Raw genomic sequence first — 13,839 nt, forward strand, 5'->3', positions numbered from 1 at the left:
TTATTTATCCTAAGCCGAAGGGAGAGCATGACAGTCGACTGCGACAAATACACAAGTAAGAGGGTCAAGTTAAAGATGCAATGTTATGACAAAATATTATGTCCAAATTGTATAGGACACAAAGTACAGGCCTATCATTATAGTAGGCTACGTGATTTGAAACGCAGGGCATGGATGTAAATCAAAGAGACAAAACTTTGGCTAACCAGAGAAATGTGGATTGTAGGCTAATAGCCAAACAAGAATTCTGGGTTGCCTACTGCAAAATGTGACCAGATATAGTAGTAGCCTACATTCCACTTTCCATACTGCTTTTGACACATGGATTGGGACATCTAGAATATGATTCTTGTATGGCCTACTAATTAGTGGGGAAGTATCGTTATTGGAACACATCCCTTGCAGTGAATATTTTGACTTTTTGGCAGACCTTAACCCCAGGAGGTGGCAGTATGACTCATCATGTCGTCTGAACTACAGACAATAACAACCAGAAGAAAAGGCTAGCTAGTTTAGCCGTAGCTAGTTAGCACGTTTGGTGACTGTAGTGACGCTGTGCTAGCTAACTGCTAACAATCTGGATTTAAGGAATAACAGACTAAAAAGATAATATCATTTTAGAGATGCGGATCTGGCGCGAGTCGTAAGAACCTACGTTTCGTGCAGATGTCTGTCGGCCTGTCAGGATGTTGACTGGGCTGAAACGTGTTGGATGATTCCCCTGAATTAGCTGCTAAAGGGCCTCAAATCCGCGGTGCTCGCGTGAACGACAACCCGGGATTAGCGCGGGATTATCGAGCCGCAGTTTAGCTAGTAGAATTCATTGCACCAAAAACATCACCAAAACATGTCACACACCGGACCTCCTCCGCGATGGCGGAATTGTCCCAGGAGAGGACAACCTGTGGCAGGTAAGGAAAATGAAAACAACAACCCAATATGATATTAAACAACTTAATTAACGCGGGTCTGTTGCTACAAGCTAGTCGTGTACATCATAATAACTTGTTATGGTCGCACAACACGCTGCGTGAACATGACTGGGTATCGTTCCTGGAATTGTATGACCTGGTTTTAAATTTCCCTATATAATAAGTTGCATGTTGCTATGTTTGTCCATTTTCATTCACTCAAAAATCGCGAGGCTAGCATCACAACATAGTGACGTTTGCGTACAGGTTGGTCCACACGAATGTAATTTTTAAATAAAATAAATAAATGGTTGGTGTGAAGTGGGATACCGAACGAACTGGGAGACTTAAATTAACTACATTATCTCAGTTTTCTTTTTTAAAGAGTAAGTGTATTTGCACATTTCAGCGAGGCTACTTTATGTAGCTTATGTTTTGAATGGAGTCTGGTGTCATTTGTTCGGGCGCGCGTTGTTTATCTTACGGAGCTGTCAAAGCTTAACTCTTCAACAGACCTGCGTGCTTTTTTCCACCTAACAATTACAATTTGAATTTCGAGTGAAACCTGAGTCTGTGGGCAGTGTTTTTCATTTAGAAACACTAGTTGGAAAAAGAGCTGCAGAGATGTATCGCAACGCTGCTCAAGCATCACGTGTCCAAACAAACCGGGTCTGAGCTTGAGGCTGTGTCGTCGTTTTATCCATTTAAATTTAACACGTTTACTTGGCTCTCGCATCGCCAGGCTCAGCCTAATTAAAATCAGTGCATTTATCTTAACATATAAGGTTTATTGGATATTTACCAACTTCAATATGCCAACAGATAGGCCTAATATGTGTGTATTATTTCAGGCCTAATTTAACACACGTTTCACTTCCTTTTTCTTCTTCTTTCATAGACTTTATATGAAAGACGTTTGTTATTATCCTACTAACGCCCTGTTTTTTTAAACCTATGTCCATGCCAGATTTGTCAGGAATTAATCAATAGTGTTACACTCTAATTTGTATTATTAAAGAAGGTAATTGTTCATGACAATTTGACATAGTTTTGACAAAAAAAATGTTAACCTTAATTTATACAGATGCACTGAGACAGGGTTTCATTCTCAACATGATAATTGGTTATACAGCAACAGACAACACACAGTTAGAGACAGAGAGGGCATTCATTACAGAGACAACAGATAACACTAAAAACAGATCATGAAAACGTGATAATAACACAAGTTGTAGGAATCAGTGTGAGGGTCAAGAGCAATGCCCCACAGAGTTTCCTTTTTTCTGCATATACAACAAAAAGTTTAACCTTATCATGCATGTCAGTGGATGGCTATTTAAAAGCTGTTTCTTTTGTTTATGCATTGGTTATGTTATAGTTGCCTGTCAGCCACCACAATGGATATTTTTTATTATTATTAAATGTGTGTGTAGTAATACGTTATACTTGATTCATAATAAATACATATTTGTTTTATATGTTTTTGACGTGTCATTTTATTCGTATATATTTTACTTCAGTTGAAAGATGTGTTTAGATTTTTTAAATTTAAATTAACTTTTTTTATGCATAAAGAGCAAAAATCCTGACAGTGTGTTCATGATGTGAAGTGGTAAACTTCCTTATAGGAATCAAAGTGGATACAACTTAATTTCAGAAAGTGGCAGCAGAAAGTCACTTCCTAGCCCTGATGAAAACACAAGCCTTGTTCCTAGATAATAAACCCAATTATAATTTATTTTCAAAATAAAGTATTTAAATTAGGGGGGAAAAAGTCATTCAATAGAGAAAAATATAGCTTGTTTAAACGTATCTATTCTTTGCCTTTTATGGGGTGCCTACTGAGATTATTGTATGATTCATTGAAGAGCATTTTCTTGTGTTCTGCCTCCATAGGTAAATTCCTGCCAATGAAAACAATGTTGGGTCCCAGATATGACGACCAAGTTGCAGAGGAGAACAGGTTTAACCCCAGCATGCTGTCAATGTATTTAAAAAGTCTAAAAGTAAGTAACTACGTAAAGACACAAGATTTGTGTAAGATTTTGACAATGTATTAAAACCCATCATGTCTCATCTTTTTCTTTTTGTCTACCTTCAGGTAAAAATGGGGTTGCTTGTGGATTTGACCAACACTACTCGCTTTTATGACAAAAGCGACATTGAAAAAGAGGGTGTGAAATACGTGAAGCTTCAGTGTAGAGGGTAACGAGTGTATTCACTGTAAAGAATCAAACTAATTTAAAGTTTTCCATTCAGGGGATGGTGATGTACTAAGAAATATGTTGTTCTGTATTGTTTTTAGCCACGGAGAATGCCCTTCCAAAGACACAACGTCCATGTTCATCAGGCTCTGTGAAAACTTTATGGAGAAGAGTCCCACAGAACTAATTGGTAAGGGAAAGATAGCAAAACAGATTATTAACCGATGTAACCTTGTTTTTGCTGTGTATTATGTTGTGAATCTTAGCGCTGTGGTCTCACCTCTTTGATTGAGTTGACTGCAGTCTGTCTGTGTGTAAGCTGTAAGGTTTATTTATTTGACTAGGATTTTTTTTTTAATATTTAAAAATTATGCAACAATCACTTCCTCCTGCTATGAAAACTGAAATTGGAGCAGATGGATTTTTTCTGAGATTTATTTTCTTGTATGAGGAATGTGACGCAGATGTCGGAAATTAAAGCAGAACTTCTCTAATTTCCTTAGAAACATCTTTACCCATATTACTATATAAGGCAGCCAGTGACCTAATAATAGTTTGGTTTTGGTATAGTATAGTATACGTTGGTATTGATGTTTAATTAAGACATTAATTTTGAGTGTGAGAGATCACTTTACGATGTGGGAAAACTATGGAAAAAGCTTCTATTCAGACCTTGAGTTCATATGTTTTTTTTATTTTTATTATTTAAAGCCACTACGAGTAAGTCGGCACGTTGGCGACACCTTTGAACAAAAGCGGTAGTATTATTACGACGCCAGCTGTCGTGAAGCTGTTTTCTAGCTCGTGCAGGGCGTTCAGATTCAAATAATCAGGAAGCAATATGGTGCGTGTCCGTGTGTTGAAAGCAAAGTGTGAGGGCACCGGACTCTTTTCGGCTCCGTGAGTCTATGGGTGACACAGCATCAACTAATGCCAGTAAGTGCTAAACACACCTGATTGCAATGAGTTGATGCATTGTCACCTCTCACGGAGCTGAACGAGTCCGTGTCCCCACACAAAGCGAATGAACGAGAGATGGCAGTTAGTTAGAATGGATCACGATGAGGTAATGTGTTTATGTTGTAAATAATGACTATTTCAGATGAATAATGGTCATCTGATGATGCTGGTGAGGCAAAGTAAACTTTGTTTTAGTAGGCTACCGCTCATTCATTTAGGAGTAAACACTGCAGTCTACGTTCGCTGCGTGAAATTGTGTATACGTTGCTTGGCAACGCCCTCCCGCCCGACTATCACTCTCCCTTTTCGCTTTTCTTCATTGCATTTTCTTTTTTTTCTTTTATGGTTCAGCCCCGTTATCAGTCATTATGACGACAAACAACTGTCTCAAACAAGGCTCCCGCTCCCCTTCCCTCACCTGGAGGGATAGGCTTCTCAAATCGCGTAACTGCGCCACACTGAAATCTGTGACCAATACGGATATGTGACCATAGAGCATGCACGCGTGAACCGAAAATCGGACTGGGTGTACGACCAGATCAAATGCAGTAATAAAAACTATATAAAAACGTCTTTCTTTGCACTGATGGTCTCGTTTGCTGTTAAAGGTAATTTATGATTATGAGAGGAAACATGAGGCTGTTTAAAAGATATTTAAAAGTTACTCGTTGCCGCTTTAATGAATGTTTGGCCATGCAGTAGCATTACCTTACGGGTCCAGCAGAGAGCAGTCTTACTCTAAAATTAGACCAGTCGAAATGGCCGTGAGGTTGCATGTTTTTATTTAAAAAAAATTCACAGTGCTATTGTATCCAAGCAGTTGTACTCTCAGTAATAATCAGACAGCGCCCTCAGTAAAACCAGTTTTCCGCTGGTGTTCCCAGAGTAACCCCAATGATGCAGCTAAAGGTTAAGCCTCTACAAAACAAAACACATCTGTCAGGCTGCAATTTAGTTTTATGAAACATCACCTTTTTTTCCCTTTCAAGCTAATTTCATAGTTTCAACTTAGTATGTGTTGTGTGTAATAAAACAAATCTCAAGACTTAAATTCTCCAATAATTGCCAGCAGGGTGCACTCTTCAACCCCCCTGTAGCATCTTCTCATCCTGTTCAGATCTGTTGCTGCCTTCTGGCTTTGGAAATCCAAATTGCTCGTACATCAGAGTCATCTCTGCAATGTCCAGCCCTTAGCCGTGCTGGTGATTAGGCTTTGTGTTGTCCCCGCGGTATACATGTCCAAATTAGACAGTGGGGCATGTGAATGTCATCCACCGTCCGCCCCTCCACCCCCACCTCGTCCTCCAACATTGGTTCATTTTCAGCTTCATTAGCGTCTGCGTTGCCAAGCAAACTCCCTTTGCCGGGGAAACATGAGAGTCATGTGTTGTTAGAATCCTGCTGTTCACCTGCCCTAGGATGCTTGTTTGTTAGAATATCACTTTAAATGGGGGGCTTTTTTATTTATTTATTTGCTTGAAATGGTGAAAAACAACATGACTCATCTTCAGGGAGGCTTTTGGAGACTTTCTCCCCAGGAAGTCTGTTTGTGCTTGAACAGACATTTTCAATTCCCATCAAAACAAAGACAATGATTTTGTCTGTTTTTCTTTGTCATCTGTCTTTTTTCCATCTACTCTCCTCCTACTGATGTGAGAGGAAAGATTGTGCTATTGCAATAATGATGCCACCCTCACATTATGCTACATTTAAACGTGGAGACAGTTATTCCGGGGAATGCTTGTTGTCAAAATCACTTTCTGGCAAAATCAGTGAATATCCCCTCAGGAAAAAAACAAGACAAGCATTCTCCAAATTCGCTTATCCCACCTTCAATTGATTACGTGGAAGCGTTGAGCATGAACAGTGGAAAAGATAGATGCCACAGGTTGAATAAATATTTTCAGTTATTGACCTCTGTGCTGCCTATTTTTCTCTCTCTCTCTCTTTCTCTCCCGAAGGTGTTCACTGCACGCATGGCTTCAACCGGACAGGCTTTCTGATATGTGCGTACCTGGTGGAGAAGAATGACTGGAGGTAACGGCTGACTACCCCACCCCCATTCAAAAACCCCAGACTGCCTGGAGTGCAGTATGTTACAAAATCAAAATGGTTTCGAAATCATTCGCCCGTGCCAGTCTTATTTTAGCCGATAATAGCTGTCTTCTCCTTTTTATACGTGTGGCGGGTTACGCTGTCAGTACCAATCAGCACTAGGCTTGGCAGAGAAACAGGTCACCCTTCAACAAAGGCGTTAAATAATTTAGCAGAGCTGAGCACAGTCTTTGGCGAGAGGTGGAGCAGCAGTCTTGAGAAAAGCATAACCCCCCAGAAGCTGTAGACATGAACTCTGGTTGAAACTCCCACCACCCACTGCTTCCTGTGGAATGGATAGTCTGAGGGGCTGTATCAGTGAGAGAGGGTTGAAAAAAAATAAAACTGCCCTGAACATGAAATGAGTCATCACTTGATTTTAATCGGAATTTTCTCCAGAGTTGAATTGAATTGTTTATCTTATTTTTCTGTTAGTCTTGTGTTGTGTAAATGGTAAATGGACTTGACTTATGTAGCGCTTTTTAGCCCATTTTCTCAGCCCCAAAGCGCTTTACATTTCTCACCACATTCACCCATTCATACACAGTCAAACCCCGATGGCAGTAGCGGCCATGCAAGGCGTGCTCTGAACCATCAGGAGCAATTTAGGGTTCAGTGTCTTGCCCAGGGACACTTCGACATGTGGCGGGTAGTCTGGGGATCAAACCTCCGACCCTGCACTCCAGAGGCGACCTCCCTACACACTTCGCCACTGCCGCCCTGTCCGTCAAACTGTCAAAGCGCTTTGTGCCGCATCCTATGTTTGCCATACAGATAGCGCTTAAATATTTGTATTATTATCAGGCCCTAAACAACTGCACATTATTTTTAATAGTCTTGTATTCCCGCTTATTATTAGGAGAAAATAATAGATGAATGTCTCATGAAATGTTGCCTTAGCTGCAACCCCTCTTCAATATATTGTGATATAAGTTTGACAAACTGGTATTCTAGCATTTGAGACCGTGAAAGCATCAAATGTGTGACATCTTTGCTTCCAAAATCACTTAAATGTTTAACCAAGTATGAAAATCCTCTCCTGTTATTTAATTCATCAAAACATCATTGCAGGTGTAGTTATAATACACCAGAACCTAATAATAGGAATAAAATGTATAACAACTACTCTCTCCTGTCCACCCATGTTATTGTCATTGTCTGTATGTTTCTTGGTGGAGTGTGAACTGGAATGTAATTTCGTTGCTCGGTAACGGTGCAATGACAAATAAATTTGATTCTTCTTCTTCTTAACTATTTAAAAAAGATAAAATAAAGTTCTTCCTAAAAGCTGCCCCCCCTCTCTCTGTGTGTCTCTCTCTCCCCTTATCAGCGTGGAGGCAGCTGTGGCCGCCTTCACCCAGGCCCGAGCCCCCGGGATCTACAAGGGAGAATACCTCAAAGAGCTCTTCCGTCGCTACGGTGACGAGGAGGACGCGCCCCCTGCCCCCAACCTGCCCGAGTGGTGCTTTGATGAGGACGAGGGCAGCGGCGGGGAGCAGGACGACGACGGGCACGCCGTGGGCCACGACTCGGGCCCCAGCTCCTCCGGGTCCACGCAGGGCAGGCGGAAGAAGGAGAAGCTAAAACTGGTAAGGGCTCTTTTCCATTGGGGAGACATTGAGCTCCAGGAAATGGACTGTTAAGTAGACAAATCTGCCGTTCCGTCACTGCACGAAACGGGGTCTCATGCAGGGAGGCGTCCTCTGCTAATTGATGTGACTCATATGTTGAACTAAATATATACAGTAATCCAGTATATTTGATGTTCAGATTCAGACGAGACTCTCCTCTTTACAGTAACTTACTGTTGGTAGGGCTATCATTTTGATCAGATAAAAAAGCCCCCCCCCCCTCACAGTCTTAATATAAAGCTCTCATCTGTTCTGCCTGGTGAAATTAGAAGCCCTGGATCATCTCCAGTTGCACATAATCAGGTTTTTCTGATTACGCTGAGCTAATGCGTTCATCCAGGCTGATTTCTGAGTCGTTAAAAGAAGCTTAAATGCAATTGGTTTCAGCAACATTTCAAGCAGTCAGTGTAGGGGCGATGGAAGGGCAAAAGCAACAGTGTTTAAGAGCAGCAAAAAGTAAATAAAAACATAGATTTGCTAAGTGTGAAACATTTGTACAAATTACAATCAGTGTTATTGCACTGCTAAGGATTGGAGGATATGAGATTTTTTTTTATCACAAATGGTGATTAAAAAAACACAATATGTTGATTGCGCTGAACTTCCAATATCAGGATAATCGTGAATACCCCCAAATGAGTGACTTGAAGCTGTGTATCTCCCTATTATACAGTCCTGTTCCCTGATTTAATGTCTTCAAGACAGCGCTCCATTTTTCTTGTAATTCCCAAATCCCAAACCTGTCACCATGTCTAAAGGCTCAGCTTGCACATTGTATTCCCCACAATTTTTTTGTTTGTTGAAGATTGATTGCATTGAAACAGATGCATTGTTTGTGCTTTAGCTAGTCCACAGGACTTTTTTAAAAGAAAATAATAAATGATAGGACCATTGATGAAAATATGTTCCAGCTTTGTCGAGTCTGACTGGTTGGCAGACAGTTGGCTCTAGTGAAGAAAAACCTCTTGAAGTCTGTATGAAGCGAATATCGCCTGTAGAGCTTTACATTTAATGAAAATGTCATAGCTGGAGCGTTTGAGCCAGAGTTAAAGCGTCCTTGGCTTTCTTGAAAGGCACTATATAAACTAAGCTATTATTATTATCTGTTTGAATCAAAACAGTTTTCATGTGAAAAGCAGATATTTTGGATATACCTCAAATAAAGGCCTGGCTTCTGAGACATGGCCTACATGTGGCTTCAGTTTGTGATGGGAGACTTTTCCCCCATCCTTCCGGGTGAGAGATGCTCGAAGTAGGAGGTGGGAGTATGGAGGAATCAGATTTCTGTCTCTGGTGGACTTGAGTGCACTCTGCTGCAATATATTTGAACCATTTTCGTTTTCTCAGAGCCCAGAGATGGTGTCTTCAAATTGCTTTTTCTTCTGAAAAACTGTCCAATGGATCGAATCTTCCGCAATAAATGACACAGAAAAGCAACAAATCCTCTCACTCGAGAAGCCATTTAGAGGCGGTCAAATGAAATTATTAACTTCAAATCACAATACTTGCTAATTAATTTCCTCCTCTTGTTTGACTAATTGTTTAACTGACTAATTCTTACAGCTCTTATCCAAACTCATGATTAATAGTCATTTAAACACCATCAATATTACAAATTGATAGCCAAACATATGCACCAATTGTACTCTGGGTGATATAAATGATCATATCACATCTGCTTCTCTTCGAAATGGCATATTATTATATATCAGTTAAATGTGCATTATCGGTGCAGAGAAGTAAACATTTAATTGGGTATATTCTCATAACTGAATAAACAAAGTTTGTTCACAGGACAATTGGATCCCTGGAACACTTCTTGAAGTTAGAAAGCTACTTTAAAAGTTACTGTTTTACCGTTGTAATTTACAGCTGCAGGTCCCACAGTTTTGTTTACAAATATATTTTAGTCTTATGTTTGGTGCCAGGTGCCTCAAAATAATTTTTCTTTTGATTTTTGATAATAGAATTATTCAATTGGAAGAATTGCATGTAGAGTAAATATGTTTTGTAAAGTAACTGCAAGCTCTGCAAATGTAATAAAATCCCCCTCCCAAGAAACTGCATAATGCACCTTTAACAAAACTCACATGGGGTTGGTCAATTCTCATGTTAGTAGAGAAATAAATGAGAGAGGGAAATAAGGATTTATTTTTGGTTGGATTGCTACAGATGTTAAACAATTGAAATAGGAGATGACACCTGTTTCTGAACAAAGCGATTCATACATTAAAGAAGCATCTGCCTGAAAAAAGTATCACTGGTATTGTAATAGGTTTTTCTTGTACTGCATGTGTAGGAAGGTATGAGTGTCTCCTTTTTTTCTTTTAAATTCATTCCAAGTTCAACCTTCTGTTTTTTTCCTTTCCCTCTTTTCCCTCCCAGAATGCCGTATTCCTCGAAGGCATCTCGGTGAAAGGCGTCACACAGATCACCTCGCAACCCAAGCTAGGAGAGATCCAAAGAAAGTGTCAGGAGATGGCGGAGTGGGAAAAGTAAGACGCTCCCTTTTTAGCCTTCGCACAACCCCCCTCTCTCTTGGGAAACTGTGTGTGTGTGTGTCCGTGTACACATATGTGGGTGGACTGTACCGTGTCGACAGTGACTCATTTGTCGTAATTCACCTTTTTTGGAAGAGGGGGGGGTGGAGATCTTGACACTTTCTGACAGGTGGCAGTCAGGAATAGATCTTTACTTTCCTGCAGAAATGGAAGGAACAGTCCACGCTGCTATTTCCACTGCTGGCTGTTTCTAAAGTTGTTGTCAGCTGTTATTCCTATGTGCAGTTATGCAGACGATTTCAAATTAAGCGGGTTTGGGATATTATTCATAAAAATGTTATAGAAAGATATGTAAATAATACTTCTAGATAGGTGTACTATAAAACCTTTAAACTACCTCTTAAGTTTATACATTTCAAAAGGTTTTCTCTGAGTTATTGATCTCTCCTTGCTCGTTTGGTTTAAACCCAAAATATGCCCACAGCGGTGCTGTTGTGTTTAGACTCTTAACCAGGCCTTATTCTTTTCAATCAAACAACGCTGCTCATCGAACAATGTAGCCGTTGGCAATGGCAAATGAAAGAGTGTATATTGATGATGAAATAATTGCTAAGACGCTAATTTCAGTTTAAAGAGCTTGTTTGCATGCCTGTCTAATGTTATAAAAAAAAGTGCTCCAAGACAATAAATGAATGTAAAAGGAGGCTTGGTTTTATATATACTATACACTCACAGGCCACTTTATTAGGTACACCTGTTCAATTACTTCTAAAAACAAAAAGCTAATCTTCCAATCACATGGCCGCAACTCAATGCATTTAGGAATGTAGGCATGGTCAAGACAACATGCTGAAGTTAAAACAAAACATCAGAATGGGGAAGAAAGGGGATTTAAGTCACTTTTAATGTGGCATGGTTGATGGTACAAGGCAGGATGGATTCATGCTTTCATGTTGTTTACGCCACATTCTGACACTACCATCTGACTTTCGCAACTGAAATCGAGACTCATCAGACCAGGCAAGACTTTTCCAATCTTTTATTATCCAATTTTGGTGAGCCTATGCGAATCGTAGCCTCAGTTTCCTGTTCTTATCTGACAGGAGTGGCACCCGGTGGGGTCTTCTGCTGCTGTTGCCCATCTGCTTCAAGGATTGTTGTGTTGTGTGTTCAGAGATGGTATTCTGCATACCCTGGTTGGAGTGTTTATTTGAGTTACTGTTACCTTTCTATCATCTTGAACTAGTATGCCCATCCTCCTCTGACCTCTGACATCGACAAGGCATTTTTGTCCACACAAATGCCGCTCACTGGATATTTTTTCTTTTTCGGACCATTCTCTGTAAGCCCTAGAGATGGTTGTGCATGAAAAATCCCAGTAGATCAGCAGTTTCTGAAATACTCAGACCAGCCCTTCTGGCACCATCAACATTGCCATGTTCTAAGTCATTTAATAGTCACTTTCTTCCCCATTCTGATGCTCGGTTTTAACTTCAATAAGTTGTCCTGTCCAGGTCTACATGCCTAAATGCATTGAGTTGCTGCCATGTGATTGGCTCATAAGTTTTGCGTGTTAACAAGAAAATGAACCGTCGTACTTGATAAAGTGGCCGGTGAGTTTATATTTTTATTTATTTATACAAAAGTTGATATGCAACAGGGAAACACAAAGTTTTCATTCCAAGCTATTTTAATGCAAATTAACCAATTAGAAAAGCTGGACGGAAGCGGCGAACTTCCACAATATATCTTCAAAAGTTTTGCACAATGGAGTTTCTTTCCCCTCCATTTGTTGATAACAAGCTTAAAACACAAATAGGCAATGGAAATGTGTTTGTTTGTTTGTATGAATAAATTAGACAAATAAATGTCTGAATGCAAGTTGGAAACAAACTTTTAAGATGTGTGTGCTCATTGTTGTTGCAGGTCTGGTTTTCCCGGCGCTCAGCCCGTTTCCATGGACAGGCAAAACCTTCGATTTCTGGAGTCGAATCCCTACAAAGTCAGCTGGAAGGCCGACGGCACACGGTGGGTCTACTGTTCATGGGCTTTCCTAAACAACTCCCTCGTCTACATATGTCGATACTGGCGTCACTCTGACGAGACCAATTGGCCTGTCCTCCCATTCTTTAGGCTTCCTAACACGTAGCCTACAAACACCAGTTTGTGTCTGTGGGAGTTGTACATCGGAAGGCCAATTTATTAGAGGTGTTTATTTAGCTTTCTGGCAATATAGTGAAGAGTAACTTCTCTTTTTTGTTAGGTTTTAAATTACAGTTCCTCCATACAGCTTATAAACCTGAGTGATCATTGTTGTCTAGCAGTGGAGATGTGAGAGTGCAAAATGGCTCACTGATGCACTCAATGTGTTTCCAGTGTGGAATAACTAATGAAGCAGGCTGCTTTTTCTCTTTCCTGTCACATTTCCAGTCAAATTAGATGATTTGTCTTGCTTTATGGCTCCGTTGCCAAAAGCTAGTGTTGAGGGAATTCAAATGAATTTAGTATTCCAGACCAGTAGTCTGCTAAGAGGCACGGTGTCTCTCCCTGGTGCATGTGTGCTGGTGAATATTTAATGACTGCAGTCAATTTAGGAATTTTACATGTCAGTGCTTTAGTTTCCTGGAATAGTGAAAATAGTACAGACTACAGATTTGGCTCTGAAACCGGATGTGTTAAATCTACACGTTATGTGAAAAATGGTGGAAAGCCCTGTTTAAAAGTTTTTCACTCTTTATGTATAGAAACAGTGAATCTGAGCTCTAACTCTCCTGCCTCCAGCTCTTGTCCTTCACCTCATTTTGCCCGCAGCTACTTGACAAGTCTTTTTTCATGAGCGAGAGAGAAAGAGAAAGAGAGAGAGACGCAGACAGAATGCTAGGTATAAGTCATCACTCAACTGCAGGATATAATGGACTATGTTGAAAATACGATGTTCTACTTTAAAGCAGTAAAATAGGAAACTGAAGTTATTATTAAGAGAAAAAAAATACCTTTTTTATCGAGCAAATTCAGGGAAAGGAAGTGTATCTGTGTAGTAAAGAACACATTTGTTTTCAATGAATTGTTATTTGTTTAAACTTGTCGCAAATGAATAAGAAAACACCTGGAAGAGAATCTAGGTCTACTTTAGACTGACAAAAATCACACAACACATTGTATCTATTTATTAACAATATTTATGAATTTAGGCTATATTTTGCTGCTCCAACTCAAATTCAGCCCAGCCAGGCGATAGTTAAGTTTCAGTTTCGTTTTCATCTCCGTGGTATACAGCCGTTTGGACCAGCTGATCGGTTTCCGACAGCGTGGGTCAGTCTGCGTTCCAGCTGTACTGGGAAGTCGGATTTATGGTGCCAGTGATAATTGAACTAAATAATAAAATAAAGCTATCTCCTCCAGTGTTAATTTCGTAGACTAAGAATATGACGAAAAATATTCGTCAACAAACCTTTTTCACGGACGTAAACTAAATAAAAACTAAATAAAAAGGCAGATATGATGACGAAGACTGAGACGAATATACAGTCATATGAAA

At 40.0% G+C, this 13,839-nt stretch overlaps 1 protein-coding gene across 1 annotated transcript in view; it reads left to right on the forward strand.

Moving 5' to 3' along the window:
* The first annotated feature begins 535 nt into the window (after positions 1 to 535).
* Positions 536 to 13,839, forward strand: part of rngtt (RNA guanylyltransferase and 5'-phosphatase) — an 87,491-nt gene continuing 74,187 nt past the window's right edge. Inside the window, exons 1-8 of the mRNA XM_080048379.1 lie at positions 536 to 911; positions 2,808 to 2,917; positions 3,013 to 3,116; positions 3,217 to 3,305; positions 6,037 to 6,112; positions 7,500 to 7,758; positions 10,186 to 10,295; positions 12,228 to 12,329. Coding sequence (XP_079904505.1) covers positions 848 to 911; positions 2,808 to 2,917; positions 3,013 to 3,116; positions 3,217 to 3,305; positions 6,037 to 6,112; positions 7,500 to 7,758; positions 10,186 to 10,295; positions 12,228 to 12,329 — 914 coding nt within the window. The 5' untranslated portion in view covers positions 536 to 847. The remainder of the gene's footprint in view (positions 912 to 2,807; positions 2,918 to 3,012; positions 3,117 to 3,216; positions 3,306 to 6,036; positions 6,113 to 7,499; positions 7,759 to 10,185; positions 10,296 to 12,227; positions 12,330 to 13,839) is intronic.

The sequence above is a fragment of the Ammodytes marinus genome, assembly GCF_949987685.1.
Source record: "Ammodytes marinus genome assembly, chromosome: 19".
Classification (NCBI taxonomy): domain Eukaryota; kingdom Metazoa; phylum Chordata; class Actinopteri; order Uranoscopiformes; family Ammodytidae; genus Ammodytes; species Ammodytes marinus.